The following is an 18,433-nucleotide window of genomic DNA, read 5'->3' as shown; positions in this document are numbered from 1 at the left end:
TAATTTCTCTTTCTAAAAATATTGCCATGCATCTAACCATAATTCTCTCTGTTGTACAAAGTTCTATTCTCTCAATATATTGCTGACAAATCGTATTATTGGATAGAAATGGATCACATTGGATGTACATCTGTCGTGTATCATGAATATGTTTGAACAGTGGGCGCTCCTGACCTTTCAAAAGCGATTGCGACGATACAGGATATGAAACACGATATCAGTCATACCACCTGTTTCACAAGAAGATTAGCCACAAATACGAAAATATCATCATAAATAATATATACCAAAGTATTCAGTTATCAACGACGTTGTTGCGAAAGATAGTCTTTCCGAAATCCACAGCTCGCCTCTGAGTATTAGAAGTATCTCGGTGTATCACTGTCCGAGTCCCGTGGATCATTAACTCGTGTGATTAGCGTACAATAGAGCCACCGAGATATCAAATTCTATCTCTTGTAAAACACTGGCCAGGGGAAAGTCTGAAAGTTTCTCTTCTTCCTGAGAGAGTACGAAATGTAATATCAATGAGGAATTCAATCGTCGAAAGAAGTATGAATATTTTAAACTAAGAAACTGCTACATAGAATCTATCTCGGAAGACGACTTGTAAATGTGCCATGAGATCAATATTTGAAGATTTTTAGACAAAAAAAACATAGAGCAAGGCGTGCGTACGTTTGGATAATCTTAGCTAGTTGTGGGGTTCACCAAAGTCGGTAAAAATCTAAGATATCCTTACATTAATCTTTGAAGACACGATGAACACACTGGCAGCAATCTATAAGATTATATTATGATAATTTTAGAGCTGCTTTGTTGGGATCGATACACACATTGCATTAAATATTACTTCGAGCCAAAGATATAAGATACTCAGTCACAATACATTTGTGAGAGTTTGATGAGGTAGATGTAGACAATTGTACCCTTAGGTAGATGAACGCGTTATGCAGACTGTACTGTCATGGTTTAAAAAGACCCGATTTCTCTCTGGAATATGATTTATTTTTTAAATGGGACCTCAGATGAGTCAAAGACATGAAGGTGTACATGGAAATAGAAGTAAATCGTTACCATTGTACCTTTTTGCATGCAAAAAAAAATGTTTAGGATCAGGGGCTGAAACTGGGGTCGGTCAAGTTATCGGAAACCACACTATTTTTTTACTTGTCCAGAGTCACTTGTGAGCCAATGCTATATATTCAAAGAGCTAATTATTCTAGTCAAGGATGGTCATAATATGAAATATTTTAAATAACGTTATTGGGTATTTACGAATAATCAAACAATACAGTCAATGAAAAAGATATTATCATTGTCGATATCATTTTTTTTTAATATTCGTAAAGTACCTAATTACGGCATTATTTTGTATTATGGCCCGTCCTTGAATAGAGTATTAGGTCACGTGACAAGTGACTGTGATTTGGCCTTATGTATACAACGTCAACCATACTATGACAACTATTGTAAACGCGTTCGGATTCAAAAGAAATTTTGAAAGTATAAAGAGAATATGGTATTTTCTGTTTATATTTCTATGAATTTTTTTTTACATATTTATCGTAAATTATGTAGAATCTACTCCAAAGTTCATGCTTTCTATTATAACTCACCTAAAATATGATTTGCCTCGACCATGGACACGTTTTATAACCGCCAACGAAAGAAAATTGCCATTTTTCAACTAATACGCAATAAGTCGTTTTGAGACCGCAAACAGTCGCAATTTCGCGTTTTTTGACCTTTGTGAAGAAATCGACTTTGATGATGTATACTGCCATCTACAGTTGACCTTTTATATTCGTCTTTGTTAAGCTGGGGTAGCGTTCACTTCTGAGCCAACAATGATATAAATTATATCCAAGCAACAACTATTCTGTGTTATCTGAGACGATTTTTGTGTTTTTAAGTATTCAACATTAAGACATGGCAACTATTGTAAACACGTTTTTCATTAAAAGAAATTTTGAAAGTAAAACGAAAGCATGGGCTTTTCCGTTTATATTTCTATGAATTTTTCATTATCCTAAATTATGTAGAATCTACTCAAAAGTTCATGTTTTCTATTATAAATCTTCTAAAATATGATTTGCCACTTCTGAGCCAATAATGATATATGTTCATCTTCAAGAAATAAATATTCTCTCTATTAGTTGAGATGATTTTTGTGCTGAAGCAAAATAAAGAAAATGTTTGTTTCCGATAGCACGACTTCAGAAAATAGGGTTGGTAGGTCGGTCACAATACTTTCCGAGAGTGATGAGGTGTAAAAGAAGTAAATGAATTTTTAGTTTAATATACAAACACGTTATGCAGACGGTACTGTTATAGTGTACAAAGACCTGGTTTCTCGCTGGAATATGATTTATTGTATAAAGTAATAGGTAGCCTCAGATTGTATTCCATCGATGTATCCCACTGTGTACTCTTACAACATTGGCAACATTCTCACACTGCAGTGCTACAACCTTTTTTCATAGAAATTCAAATACTTTATTCACACACAAAAAAAAGTTTTCATTTGACAAACCTTTCCTTAATTTACAATTTAAACTGAATAAATTTGCATACCATATACATATCAAATAGACAACATATATACATATACATATAAATAAATCAAATAATGCAACGAGCAGCCAAATATATATATCATAAACCAAATACAATATTTCCTTTCACAGGATGGAATTTGAAGTATAAATATCTGTAAAGTTCAAGGCCTAATCAAAGTCAGGATGGATTCATATTAAAAACATCAAGTACAGATTTAAATATCAAATTACAAAATTTCTGCAGTGATAAAAGTTTTATTTTCAAGGTCATCTCAAAGGCGATTGGAGTCAAGATTAAACTAGGTGTCGTTCTATTATTATATAGGCTGGAATAAATACTAATTCTGTGTTCTTGAGATCTCTGTATTTATGACAGTCACAATTATTGAGAAATCAGCTTACCAAGATAGACGAAAACCAAAAGTACTGTTGCGACATAATAAAATAAGCTATTGAATGGATGTTGATTTATTTATACTCACAGTAGGGTGGTATCTCTGATAGCTGGTTTTTTCTCACATGGCCTCACATTATCCTGATTACAGAGTAATTATATTAAACAACAAAGGCACCGATATATCCACTAGTGTAATCTACCACATAAAACAATAACAATTTTAGTTTGTGTCTAACTTCGTAAACTGAAACCCCAGCTTCCACTGTAGTATGACTACCGGACTATGTTATAAATACAGTTCGTTTCCATGACGTTGTTTGAATTAAGTTTTTCGTCTTTTTCTAAATTCCACTTAAAATTAAATTTCATTTTTATAGTACCTAACGTCATTATCAAAAATAATTTTACTCATCAATAAATTAAATTCAATCAATAACTTTGAGATTGCTATCGTTACTTTGTACCAAGAGTACAATCACAATATACAAATGAATTCAATATGATCTCAGCCTTAGATATAGATTTTCTTATCATAAAATTTGTACTTTTGTTATTTATTTGATATGATTTGATCTTTCTAATCATTGTCTGGTGTTTAAACACATGATAATAACTTTGAAAAGAAAACATAAATATGTTAATAAATTAAGACTGAATACAAAAAGGCAATGTAAAATGTACTCTGAAAATTACCATATTTGGAAATGCTATTCTGGACAAACAATTTATGATTTTACATGCCATATTTGGATTCACTCACTATATTTGCATACTCACCATATTTGGATATGCAAACTACACTAATTAACATATTTGCAGGAACTCAAGGTGTGCTTATATCATTCTGACTGGTACAAACAATGCAATGCAATGCCATGCCAGGCAAAATTATTTCAAATTTTCTTTAAGTTTTAGAAACCTTGATATCTTGATTACACACATTTGAAATTGAAAGCTTACTTTTCACCCTGTAAAATTTTTGTTCGGAAAGTTGCAAATACCAAATGTTTTATAAATTTATAAAAAGTACCAGTGAAAAACTTGCATCAGTACACCATGTCAATTACAATAGGATACAATCACAAATCTAGATATACGATACAAAAAATAACTTCAAAGACAGATTTGTTCATTTTGAGGCAGCTCGCTGAGTATGCTATGTCTGAAAACAAGCATATCAAAATTAGCTGATATCCCATTGCAAAACTTATATCTTCGTTATTTCAACTTACACCACTAGATGGCGCTATACAGCATCAAATTTGATTTACCAACTTCTGATGGCCAAGGTCAAAACAGCAGAACCTGAGTATAGTTCAACATCAACCAGTTATGAATAACTTGTCATTTCATTTGCAGTCCAAGATTCATAATCAAATTTTGGCAACCAAACAGTAGTAATCACTATAAAATACTACCTTGCACAGAATTCTGTTGTATGATCTCTCAGCTACTATAGATTTATATACATGTACTGACATTGAAAGTACTTTTTTGAAATTACATATTAATTATTAAAGCTGCCACGGATAAAAACCCTAATTTACACACCTGCTAGAAACTACTTTTTTCTAAAAATCTAGACAAATCTCAGTTGTCTGCATTGAAAATTGGAAGACTAAAGGTGTACCTAGATCAAGCTACATCAAAAGTTTTGCTAAAAAAGGTATTCCTATTCTGATATGTTAAAGCGGGCACTGCTCAAAATTCCCACTGTGCATAAAATTATTACTTTGTACTTGTGTATAAAATCTCATAAAAAAAGATTCTCTTGTATAAAAATATGGGCTAGTCTTCCTCTTTTTATAATTGACCAGTCCAAAATTTCTATTTACACAGCACTGAGATGGACGAAACCATTCTAATATGGGTTTTAAAGGTTAGAGATGTGTGTCAGCGATAGAAATTCTCCTCATTTCATAATGCTCTGAGTCCTCAGCATCACCAGAAGTATCTTGTATCAGTTGTTCACTACTTTGATTCAGTTCATGGGTGTCGCTTAGATGCGATGACTTGGCTCTCTCTGACAGTCCGTCTTCACTTGGTGTATAATTTGTACCAGTTTTTAAAGCAAATATCAGGTCATCAAACTCTTGGGAGTCGGGTTCATCTTGCCCACCTCCTAGATTATTAGGATATGGCATTGTAGAATAAATATTACCACTGTGTATTGATGGTTGTTTGGTGGGGTAGCCATCACTACGATGACTTTGTGTCACTGAGGTATGATCCCAGTTGTTCATCTGGAAAAGAAGAACCGAATTTGAACATAAATAAAGGTTATCATTGAAAGTCTTGCCAAATATGGGCATGGTAACATTTGATTTGGCAATCTAAATATTTACCAAATATGGTCATGGCAACACTTGTAACTACTAAATGAAAAACCTGCCAAATATGGGCACGTAGCATTTTACTTGACAATCTGAATATTTACCCAAACTGGATAAATAATCAGCTGCAAGCTATATTAACCTCACAAGACACTTTTTGACAATGTTTGTATTACTTGAATTATACCTCCCTGCAAAACATTAGCACCACCCCTGATTTCTTTTCAAAGGACAATATTTTGTTATCTTTGGTTTAACAGATTCAGCAGTCATTCTGTCCAATGTAATACAAAGCTATAAAAATACATGCAAGGTTCATTTCACTCCAGATATCAAAATTAGTAACTATACACTTGGACTTTATCTATCATTACTATAAACAGCAGTTTGCTACTCACATCATTTTGACTAATAGTAGGTATAGGTGCTTGAATAATTCCTATTGGTCCTTTCGAACTCTTGCCGACAGATGCACCACTGACTGATCGACTCTGGAGGTAGTTTTGGTTTTGCATTTGTACAGCTGTTGTATCAGGAGTACTGTTATTGAATGAATAGTTTCCTTTGGCTGGTCTCCTTAGCTGGTTACGTAGAATTGTGTAAACAATGAATGCATATAGACCCTGCAAGAAAAATACATGATTTTGAGAAATTAACTTAATGGTAGTATATGTCAATGTGTGATTGATGTACATGATAGTAAGTCTGTCTGTCTTTGCCTGTTTGTCTGTGCCTGTCTGTCTGTGCCTGGCAGTCTGTCTGTCTTTGTCTCTCTGTCTCTCTGTCTGTTTGTCTTCTGTCTGTTTGTCTGTCTGTCTGGACATGCCTAACTATGTGTGTTTACATATATGCATACCTATTTGTATATGCATACATGAGTGCAAATGTTAAAGAGTGGACTGAAATAGTAGAATATGAAGACCTGGTAAGAACAGCACAGAACAGACAGAAGTGGAGGATCGTGACAGTCAGCGTACCTTCCTGATAGATGAAACTACATGATGATGACATGAGAATAATTGTCACACCCATCTAAATATTCACTATTTATCACAAAGAAAACAATAACGTTCATCCTAGCTTGGTTTCTAATAGTGATTGCCAATCATCACTATCATTCTTAAGACATCTGTGACTACACTCTCAAAACAATAGGGTTATACCCTATTGACTTTTGATATGTAAATTTCTCAGCACCTACCTGGATAATGTTGAATATGCAGAAAAGTATGAGAAGCCAGAGCTTGCCAAATGCCATATGGAGACCACCCCATATCCATGTGATTATGATAATCAGCCAGAATATCAACAAAATACGGATTTCTGTCAAATGAAAATGGAAAATATGTCATGTAGATCATTATTAAATATCAAATATTAATGTCTAAATATGGACTATATGCATTCAATTAAGTCAGGTGATTGATTGCCAGATATACAACCTTCTGATTGGTCAAGTGAATCACTACCAGATGTACAGTGGTGTATGACTTTCTGATTGGTCTGGTGAATCACTACCAGATGTACAGGGGTGTATGACCTTCCGATTGGTCACCTCAATGCCAGATGTACAAGGGTGGTTGTGTCCATGCTTGGAAAACTGGCATCCAAATATTCAAACTGAAATTAGTACTATGTTCAATCTTTACAGAGAAGTTTCATACTTTTTGATGGATATCACCAATGTTTAGGTTTTTACAGAAAGTATTGATAGTTTTGATAGCGAAGACACTGACCTGCTGTATTGTATCTGCCTGCATATACGTCATCATATTGTTTCCATTGAGGTGTCACTTGGTAAGCCTGTAGAAAGATAATTCCTGCAATGAACAGGAACACTACCACTGGACCTAACACTCCAGCCAGGGCTGCATAATCATTGGGAATAAAACACCTGGAAAAAAAAGAGAGAATAAATCTGGTATGTTTATCTCATGTTTTGAACTTTTATGTTTTGCAATTTCTTGTATTTATTTTAATCTTAATTTTGATCTGCATGTTTTTTAATATTATACTAAAAGTCTTCACATCTGTGATGCAAACTATGAAATATATATGATGTACATTAAAATACCCACAGATGTCTTTTTTCAGAATTCAAACCAGGAAATGTCAACAACATTGACAGTTAGTCATGCAAGCTATGAAATATACGCAATGTATATTAAAATACTCCCTTACATAAAATGAGAAAATGCAAAAACAACATTTCCAGTCAGTCAACTACACCTAAATCAACAACTAGCCAGTATCATCTCAACTATACAGGTTTATATCAATAAACTCAAAAATAAATAGTATTACTACACAAATCCCTAGCAACTGTCTTTGTAAACAATACTACATAATCAGCTCCCTAAAAAATGAAAAATTCTTAGATCCAAGATACAACTTGTAATATATGTTAAACTTACATGTCTCCATTTTGATGTACATCAGCATAGATAACTTGTGGATCATATGGATTAATATCAATAGGATCAAGATAGTACTCCCATCCAAAGGCTGCATATAGAACCACTACATAGGTCACCACAAGGATAGCTGGTATACCTGAAATTTATCCAATATAAAACACTTTTAAAAAATTGTCTTCATTGTGAAATTTTACTGTCCCACCACATGTTATAAATAATGAAGATCTCATTTAACAGTCTTACAGAAATATTTCTCAAATATTGTGTTCACTTTTTCTCTGGTAAAACTGAAATTGAAGGCAAGTCTCAATTTTTGTAGATAAATCAAAGATCTGTCCCTGCTTAGCAAATCATGTACTTACAGCCTATACAGGTACAAATGGATTACAATCTTTTTAGTAAATACTGTTTAGTAAAAATCTCACATTAATTTTTTATCAAATAACATTTACTCTCACAAAATATTTTTAAGGCCATCTTTTTTTTCACTAACACCTTTCCAATAGAATTATTTGTTACATATTAGAGGGCATGTTTTCCTTCAATAACAAGAACCCCACCAAAATATTAATTAGGAGTATTAATAAGACCAAATTCACAGAAATATTACCTAGAGGGCAGCATATTTGTGTTGAATTGCAAGTATCGCATCAAATTGTTCCCTAGAGGGTATCATTTTGTTGAATAACATATACCCCATCTAAATGGTTCCTATAGGGTAATACCCAATTCATCAATAAAACTTACCCCATCCCAGCATGAAGAATAGAACATAGTATCTCTCTGTGTGTTCATCATTCATGACCAATACTTTCCATAGGTTGATAGACTGTAGAGACAAGATATGAACAAATGTCAAATTTGAGATTTACAAAGAACAGTTGTCTTCCCAAAATAAAAAAAATAAAAAAACAAATACTACTTAATAATAATGCAAAACACATTTAGTGTGTAGATGCATGAATGTTTGTAAGTACTTGTATTAAAGTGACCATACGGATCAGAATTTGGAATTTATTTTGGATTTTTAATTTATAAAACAATTTTATCATGGCTTTCTACTTGAGAAATCAATGTGAAACAATACATACCAAGTCCTTGTTTGTTTGTAACTCAATAAATTGCAAAAGATTAATAAATGTGTAAAATGTTTGTTATTTTATGTACAATAACAGACTTTGTACACATATCTTAGCTTTTGCAATGTATTGAGTTACAAACACAGACTTGACACTTGGTCAATGTTGTTTCACACTGAAGTAGGGAGCCATGATAAAATTGTTTTATACATTAAAAATCCAAAATAAATTCCAAATCCTCATCCATATTGCCACTGTTCGAGTGTCCACAATTATTTTTATTCAACAAAAGTGGTCTATTCTGAGAAACATTTTGTCAATACGAAAGAGAATAGTAGTAAAATAAAAAAAACCCTAATTTAATAAATTTATGATTTTGAACAAACTTAGTCTTTCACATGATGCTGTAACTACAGGGTAGTTTTATAGAGAAGAACACCAGATGAAATTCAACAGAGATAAAATTATATTTTCATACATTCTGAAGTTTTAATTCTATTTAATAATATCCAAATACCTGTACAAACATCCAGGAGAACTGCGCCAAGAAGAAATAGTGCATAACAGTAGCTATTGCGGAACATCCACTAGAACTAATACGATTACTGATGTATGCTGCCACTACAAACACAATCTGAAAAACAAGACAAAAACATTGCATTGAAGTCACATCAACAAAGAACCTTTCAACATGAATGCATATTTCTCCGATTTTTAAATTATTGTATTTGCTTTCACTATTTTATACTCTTCTACTGTAATTGTTTATGACTCTATTACAATTTTTGTTCTATTTGTCCACTTTGTAACTTACTTTCGTAACTTTGATAAAAATAAAGATACTGACTCCAAATTGTCTGTGTTTGTACCTTTAATATTCAACGTAACATTAAAAACATTAAAGCATAGTTTGTTTATGTTATGATGAAATTTCACACCTGTGTATATTATTATATCATATTTTTCATGTTGTAGAAGGCAATTTTGATTTAACATTTTTTTGTTTACAGTTGTCATCAGGAATAAAAAATGTTGAAATCGTTGTTGACAAGTGAAGTGGCAATGATACATACCTGGAGACACAGACAGGCGAAACACATATGCATGAGAAGTTTAGCAGCAAACATGGTTTCAATGGAGCAGATATGATGAGTTAGTATTGCCAGGGCTAAACCAATCTGTAGAATTAGAAGATATGAACACAGAATTATTAAAACTGGGTTTATTGTTGAATAACATGACAGAACATTACGATGTACAAGTGTGGCATCCTAGGGGTATTTGTGCAAGGGCTCGCAGAAAGCATAAGTGTAAATACCCCTGAGTACCCACACTGGAACTTGGGCAGCATGGGGTTCTATTTTCATTACATGTTTATCTGAAATTGCAAATTTCCTTAAAAATGATATTGGGCGTTCACATTCTTTCATGTACAATGAATGTGCCCTCATTTGCATATAATTTGCATGAACGGGTGCAATGTGTTTTGTATTGCACAGCAGTGCAAATATCACTAGGATGAGTGCACAATGATGTAGTAATACTGGAAAGGATAGAACGCATGCTACTGCACTCTAGTATAAATCTACATGGATATCACATGTCTTATATCAGATAATATTATTATTCCTTACCTTGCAAAAACTTTAAAAGAAGCACATTGTGAGGGTGCTTCACATTACGGAATATGAGGGCTAAAACTATACAGAATCACAGCAAATTGATACCATTGTTGGAACGATATAATTTGCAATCTAATTGTGTTGATTAGATATTATCTGATGACATTGCAACTTATTCAAGCATTCCTTTCTTGATTATATTTCTACAGATATTGGCCAAACACTCTTGTAAATGTTGACAGCAGTATTTTGTGTAAATGTTGACAGTAATATTAACTCACCATACAAATAAAACAGGACGCATATACCCATTCATTGTATCCAGTCAGATTGTCTGTGTCAGCTCTAGCAGCGTAGTCTGACAGATGGTTACAACTACATTCCACAAAGTCATTGGAATCACTCTAAAAAACAGAAAATATACACATGGTATTAAAACATACACATTATTAACATAAAGTTGACATGTACACATTATTAGCATAATAAGAAAAAGATATGATTTGTTAATACAGATTAAGTGATTCATTGATCATTTTGATTTATTTATACATATTTTTTTTCTACTTTGTAACAGTGTTCTTGTCACTGATAAATCAAGCTAACTTTTAATTTCAAGAAATATTATGAATCATTCTATTATTGTGAATAATAGTTAATATTTGCTTTAAAATGATCGTTTGATGCTGTTTTACAACAGTTTACTTCATAGACTGTTAATTAAACTGAATATGAAATATATGCAAATAGCACTTCTGTAGTCAAGTCAATATGCAAATCAGATAATTTAGTATGCAAGTTGTCCTTATATGGAGAAATGACTCACAAGAACAGAGCATTCATCTGCAAGCCATCTTTGAGCTGGTTGGTTCCACAGCAAACAGTCAGCACCTTTTGGGGTTACCCTGGCATCATCTGTGTATACACGATATTGTACAGGAGTTGCAATATTGGAAAAGTCTGCTTCTCTGCCCTTTAAGCCCACTGAGAAAACCTGGATGAAGAGATTGTGTACAAATAATAATTAAAGATGTTTCTAGAGTCAATAAGTTGATCAATCTGACAACTTTTGATTACTGCTTTTTAACTTTAAAATCCAAATTTCACTTCAAGTATGTTAAGAAAAAACTAGACAATGTTGGCATATATTATTCTGTATATCTGGTTTTTGATTTAGCTGATTTAGTAATATGACAAATGAACAAAACCAATACAAAATTGATAACCAATGTTTTTAGTTTAAAGTTTAACATAAATTTACTACAAGCTGAAGTCTGGACAGACTTAAATGTTGAGGATGTTTGAAATGCATCATATCTGATGCAGTAAAATGCTAAGAGAAATTAGAATTATGATAAAAATATATATGATAAAAAAGTGTAGTTTCGCCAGAGAAATCAGAATTACGATAAAAATATAAAATATTATGTAAAATACACTGTTTTAAGGTATGGGACTACTACATTTGAAATTGAACTCAGAAGAGAATTCTTGTAATTACTGATCTGAATCAAATGACAGAATAAAACCAACTCTTGTTAAATGTTACCTTGTTACTCATAGTTGCAGGTTGATTTTTGGCCTGGAACCAGACTGAGCTGGAATAATCTATAAAGTGAACGTCTTCACACAACTGTTCATCATACATGTAGTTGGTATTTAGCAGATCTGGTGGTAGTTGAAAGTAACCCTCATGTCTAGAATAAAGAAGAAGGTATTGTCAGCTTTAATGTTAGATTGAAATATTTATGTGCTACTACAGTTAAGAAGCAAATATTTTATACACAGTAATGAGGCAAACAAATTAGAGGAAATCTTGTCAATTTTTTTGTCAGATTATAGAGTAGTCTAGAAACTAACCTTCCATTAAATCTATGTCCATTGACAGACTTGGGTAGCCACCTAGCAACCTCTACATAAGCATGGTCACATGTTAGAGACTTTGGAGTATCCATTTCACAGTCTTCGTCCGTCAGTAAAGAGTAGACAAAGTTGACAAATGAGGCAGATAATCCATTCTGTCCCTTGGTGTCATCTCTGTCTGGTTGTAGCATATCACAGAATATATCCATCAGGTTTTCTTGAGTTGTGGATGGTAACCTGTAATCAGGAATATTTAAATTATGAATCATCACATTATGATGTGGAGTCCAATGTCAAGTTCAATCCCATGCTCTCTAAGAGAACCATCTATTTGACATATTGTAGTAATATCATTCTGATTTCATATTTCTTATATTTTATTCAAAATTTAGGATAATTGTTCATGGTCATAGTTACAAAGTCCAAGTTTAGCACCCAACAACATTGCCCTGGGATAATTAGGAAATCCAAACCTACTGATGAACAACCAAGCACATGGGACAAAAATATGATTACTTTGGAACAGTAAATTGGAAATGGATGGAATGTTTTGATTCATCTACTATGTCCATAATAGATGGATCAAAACGTTGCAATCATTTCCAATTTACCATTTCAAAGTAATTATATTTTACTGTCTAACTGATTCTTGGAACCATGAACAATATATTCTCCAATCAAACATGTAGTTTTTCTCTGAGATTGAGAGTAGTTCTTTGTGTCACTGCATTATAGTTTTGTGTGATAACTGAACCAAATTGGAACTTTTCTACCCTAAGACCTTCTGTCAGATCATATCATTAAATTATCTGTACTCACTGTCTCTGTGTTCCTTCCTCTATGATTAAATCCAATGTGTTCTGAACTACAGCAATTTGTTCTTCAGTCATCTCAGTAGCCACAGTAGCACTCACTTCCCGTAATATTCTGAAAACACAAACACACAAAAAAAATCAATCAATGTCACGGCACTATGAAAATGAATGAAATTTTTTTCTTGTATTTGGTGATTTTCATTGGGTGCACAAAGATTGATATATATGTTCTCTCCATGTTTTACATTTCAGATTTCTATCAACAGAAAATAGTTTAAAAATGTATTTCAAGTGTTTGAATCATTCTTTTGATTCAATTTTAGTGAGAAATAATGAAATACCAACCTGTCAATTTCAGAATCGGTCAGATCACCAGTTGAGGCGCCAGCCCACGTCTCCCAAATATCAGCTGTTGTTTTATCTTCTACAATTGTTACATTACAATAGTAGCCAACTTTGTCCACACTGTAAGACACAAAATTAATCATTTTAAAGGTGCTACATATATTTTCCATAAATCTGCTAATAATATAGATTTATCCTGACTGTGTAAATGTGAGAAAAACTATCCCATTACTTTTAAGTAGTGATTTGGTGTATTTTGCAACACCCCAAAAAATATTATAGCGAAAACATATCATAATTATAACTATATGGCTGTAATCATGATTTCATGAATACGTTCTTTGGAAAATGACATTTTGTATGTATATGTACTTTGGATGCAAACACTTAATTGGATATATTTGTAAGAAAACTCAAGTGTTGATTTATTCTTTCATGTGGAATCAATATATCACATTGACATTTTTAAGCTTGAACTTTCCTTTCTGTATAGGAAGGAGGTAGGGCTTCACAGTACAAAAGTTTGATGACGAAAAAGTCAAACCAAAGATGACAGTGATTTTGTCCTACCTGGCTCCATTGGTGGGGTTAGTGAGAACAACTTGGAACATCTTTGGTAACAGATTTGTAGATGATGTATCTGGGGTCAACTCCAGGTCAATGGATGCTCTCCTCTGTGGAAATAAACAAATCAGATGTCGGTCCTAAGTATCCATTACACATGATATCAGAAAAAATAGTGGAAAAAATTAATACAATTTTAAGACCTTTAATGTTTTATTGTATCTCAATCCAAGTATGTCAGTTTACAACCAATATTACAGTTTGACATCTGAGAGATTCGGATGAAAGCTAAGCAGTCACTTCAAAAACTAGATTCCAATAAGGTAATTCCATTATTACCAATATTACAGTTGTTCACAAATATGTGAATCTGATTTACATTTATTGTATTTAACATAATTGCTAACTTTGAACTTTGACCTTTTAAAATTAGCAATTTTGTAAATACAGTATATAGCATCTAACTCATTCTGCATACTAATCTCTGAAATACACCAATTGCATCAAAGTCACTCGCCAATCTGTTAATAACACTTTCCCTTCTTCATTCTCTGCTATCCTTACACGAAGAGAGTCATTCTCTAGAAAAAAAAATGTCATTCCTAATCTATAGTGTTACTCACCATTCCAACATCAAAGTCAATTGTACCACTTGATGTTTTAAAGTCCTGACCATCCACAGCTGGATAGACGGTGACACTAGCTATCTTCAATGCTGCAAAGAGCTCCCTAGTAGACCAAGTTACTGACACAGCCTGTGTACTACCACCAACACGTTCAACAGTTAAACCAACCAATGTTGCTTTCTTGTCTACACTTGGGAGTCTGTTCAAAGGGCAAATAAAGAAAATACTTTCCTTAAAGTTTGATCATCTTTGACAATGAAAGGTTCAGATACTTTCAATGTTTTTAAGGCAACTGTTAGATCGTTATAATCATTCTCAGTTGATAAATTACAATTTTCCTAATATATATTGTTATTAATTTTGTTGTTCAATTGTGGAACAATTTATAAACCGGGATATTTATATTTTGTACCTGGATCCAATAGTGAATTGTATGAGACCATATGGATAATCACTTTCCAACATAGTCACATTAGCAGTGTTCCTTGCCGTATCAATCATCGCACCATCTCCAGCTCCAGTAAGCTCAACCAGGAAAGAGTTCTGAAATTCTGGTTCCTGGGTAAAAAAGATAAAGGCCATGGAATCACTGACAACGAAATATAACATCAAATTATTAAGTAAAATCTCATACAGTTGTTAAATAATAAATAGAAAGGACACAATTATTCATGTTACATTATTTTCATTTTTTCATTCTGAAAATTTAGCAGGCCTCCCCCTGTAGAAGTACAGTGGTCAGGAATTTCTCATACTTCTGACAACACTTTATCACATAGTTTATCATTATTTATTGATCTGAAAACTTAGCAGGCCTCCCCCTGTAGTAACAGTATAGTGATCAGTGTTTTCTTAATCTCCTGAGATCACTAAATATTACTAGTTTTAATTAATACCTGTCCCTAGTTTATCTGTTCCATAATTTTGTCATCATTCTGAACACTTAACTGGTCTATAGTCAATATTTCTCATTTTCCTGAGATGCACTTACTTCATCTTGTTGCAGCATAACTGTCAATGTACACAACCTTTCCCCAGCTATACACACTGTATCTCCACTCACTTCTTCAAGTTGGTCATACAAGTATGTTGCTGATGCACTTGAACTACCTATGGCTTGCCAACTGACCTGCAAAGGAATAAAACAATATCAACACTGTCACAAAAACTTTTTTTTCCAGTATTTTTTGAAAGATAAGTTCTGTTTAAACTTACACAAAAAAGTCTCCTAGGAGACATTACCTTTATCATATAGATCTTAAGTTTCCTGCAGGCCTTAAAAAATGTTCCTAAACAGTAATAAGTTCTTTGACATTGTGCAAAGACAATAACTGTACTGTGAATAATGATAAGACAGGAGAATTCTGTACTTACTGTTACTTGATCAAAGAATGCATCTCCTCGATCTAAGATAAGATTGACAGCTGGTTCTACATCTTCACTGACAGAGACATACATGGAATCATCACTTAGCCCAATAATACCATTGTGGTAATCACTGCCAATGATGGTAACTTTCACAAAGCCCTACAAAGTAATAACAAAATCCCTTTAATTTAATCTATGGAAACCCTTCTTTATTTCTATGTAGTTTGTGCATTGCCAATGTCACAATAGTTTGTCGATTCTCAGTTGAATATTTTTAGAAATGTATCTTTAGGTGAACTGGAAAACATTAAATTTTAAAATTATCACAAATTAAATTTCTATTTTGAAAAATACAACTTTTTGTAAAATAGTATTTGTAGGAACTTTCCATTTTACTTTTTTGATTACCATTTTCTAACCTCAGCTTAAGTTTTCTTTAAAGTCTTGCTGTGAAAAACATAAAAATATCTCTAGAAAAAAGTTGGAATAGCAGTAACTGCAGCTACAATGAATTATGTGAATTGACAATTGACTGTAACAGTTGTAAAAATTCTGCAAAAAAAACCATGCATTTTTAAATTTCACAACTACCTATGTAAAATAGAATAAATGGTACAGGAAAGGAAAAATAAATAAATAAAAATACATAAATTTCAGAGATGATACTGGCTATACAACTAATTACGCTCTGTTTGGCATCAATGGATTACCTTGATTGGTAGTTGCGATGGATCACTTGGGTTATCAATGCCTTCAGCGATGACAGCGCCCCCAGTGGCATCACTTAGATAAACAAAGAATACTTCAGCTGGTTCAGCAATGTCATCATCCCGTATTACGATAGTGACTCGTTGTTCATCAGAATTTTCCTGAACATTACAAGAAGAACAACATTACGTCATGTTTAGAATAAAAGCAACTTTCAGTATAATTCTATACAATTCTATCATTTCGGTTTCTTGTATATATACATAGTTTTATTTTATGTTAGTATTCTTTTATAGTAAAAATTAACATTACACCATGACATTTACATATACAGCAAGGTACAAAAATACAGACATCCGAAAGTGGTTGTTTAAGATACTGCAAGAAATTTAAACAGTCACGGTCATTTTTATACTTGTTACACATATTAATCAAAAGAAAACTTTCAAACATTATGACAAAATTCATGGCAAAAAGCAAATAACTCATAACTCTTTTAACTCACCCCAAATGTGACAACAGTATCCAACACATCGTAATCTTGACCCATAGTTGCAGCAGGTTCATTCAGTGCAGCGTACAGTGCCTCCGATATAGTATTGGTATTGTTGGATGGGTTAGCTACAACGCTGCCCTCACCACCTCCAACTGTCCTAACTCTAACGCTAACAGTTCCATACGTACCAACTGTGAATTCAAACAGTTTCTTATGATCAATTGATATCATGAATCAAATATACAGAAATAAATAGGCCTTTCCAAAATCTGCCTTAGTGGTGCTCTACTTCCTGTCTGTGTGTACCTTGGGGGTATACATGGTATAGGTTACTTGGTTAATCATAGAGCACTGCTGCTTTCCTCGATGTCTGAACAATCCGAAACACATCCCGATTTACATTTCTACAGAAAACCAAGGGACCAAGCTCTTAAGAAACGGTTCTATGAAATGATGATACCCCCAATTTGAGTGAGGGCGCTGTATTCTCAACTTCCTGTTTGCAATCTGAAATGGCCTATTAACTGAAAACCTAAAGACTACAGAGAGAGGCAAACAAAATATCACATTTCTGAAAATACACGTAGTTGTATGAAAGTCTTGCCATTTAATATCACATTTTCTACATACACATAATATAAAGATATACAAATAAAAACTGGATAATGTTAATTAAACACTAAAGGTTGCTAATAGTTTTGCTTAGCTTTCACTATGTTAACAAAGCAGGTAAGAATGATACACATATTATATATTTACAAACCTCAAATATTGGTTATTAACCACCTTATGGACTTATCATAATTATGTACATTTATAATAAGAACAATGTTGTACATGGTACATTTCAGATTGTTCACACGACAGGAACTGTTCAAAACTTCAGGAAAACATTGTCAGTGAGTAATCTGAAAATCTTTGAACCGTCTAAAGTTAGAGAATACATAATTGTAGACTTACAGTATCTATGGATTGGTATCTGAATGACCTTAGATACGCCATCATTACTTTCTGTCACCTCAATGGGAAGAGAATCAATGCTTAGAATACCATTAGGATCATTACTGCCCTCTATGGTGATAGTTGAAGATGATGAGATGGAACTAATCCTTGGGCTCACACCTAGTGAAAAGGTAACATTGTTATTATATTAGATAAATGATACCATTGTAACAACATGTACAATTTTGGTACAAGTTATCAAACATTTAGTGGATCTGACCAGATTTTATACACATA

At 32.9% G+C, this 18,433-nt stretch overlaps 1 protein-coding gene across 1 annotated transcript in view; it reads right to left on the bottom strand.

Moving 5' to 3' along the window:
* Positions 1-2,520: 2,520 nt before the first annotated feature.
* Positions 2,521-18,433, bottom strand: part of LOC144443061 (adhesion G-protein coupled receptor V1-like) — a 74,351-nt gene continuing 58,438 nt past the window's right edge. The window contains exons 81-102 of the mRNA XM_078132434.1: positions 18,155-18,316; positions 17,204-17,385; positions 16,701-16,859; positions 15,997-16,149; positions 15,614-15,751; positions 15,035-15,180; positions 14,620-14,821; positions 14,003-14,106; positions 13,433-13,552; positions 13,092-13,199; positions 12,270-12,509; positions 11,959-12,106; positions 11,236-11,403; positions 10,691-10,813; positions 9,861-9,965; positions 9,305-9,421; positions 8,456-8,537; positions 7,706-7,844; positions 7,028-7,185; positions 6,493-6,614; positions 5,690-5,914; positions 2,521-5,201 (exon numbers count right to left, since the gene is read on the bottom strand). Of these exons, the coding sequence (XP_077988560.1) occupies positions 4,839-5,201; positions 5,690-5,914; positions 6,493-6,614; positions 7,028-7,185; positions 7,706-7,844; positions 8,456-8,537; positions 9,305-9,421; positions 9,861-9,965; positions 10,691-10,813; positions 11,236-11,403; positions 11,959-12,106; positions 12,270-12,509; positions 13,092-13,199; positions 13,433-13,552; positions 14,003-14,106; positions 14,620-14,821; positions 15,035-15,180; positions 15,614-15,751; positions 15,997-16,149; positions 16,701-16,859; positions 17,204-17,385; positions 18,155-18,316 (3,464 nt within the window). The 3' untranslated portion in view covers positions 2,521-4,838. The remainder of the gene's footprint in view (positions 5,202-5,689; positions 5,915-6,492; positions 6,615-7,027; positions 7,186-7,705; positions 7,845-8,455; positions 8,538-9,304; positions 9,422-9,860; positions 9,966-10,690; positions 10,814-11,235; positions 11,404-11,958; positions 12,107-12,269; positions 12,510-13,091; positions 13,200-13,432; positions 13,553-14,002; positions 14,107-14,619; positions 14,822-15,034; positions 15,181-15,613; positions 15,752-15,996; positions 16,150-16,700; positions 16,860-17,203; positions 17,386-18,154; positions 18,317-18,433) is intronic.

The sequence above is a fragment of the Glandiceps talaboti genome, chromosome 12 (genome assembly GCF_964340395.1).
Source record: "Glandiceps talaboti chromosome 12, keGlaTala1.1, whole genome shotgun sequence".
Taxonomy (NCBI): Eukaryota; Metazoa; Hemichordata; class Enteropneusta; family Spengelidae; genus Glandiceps; species Glandiceps talaboti.
Note: the sequence above shows the minus strand (reverse complement) of the source record. Positions and strands in the feature narration are given on the sequence as shown.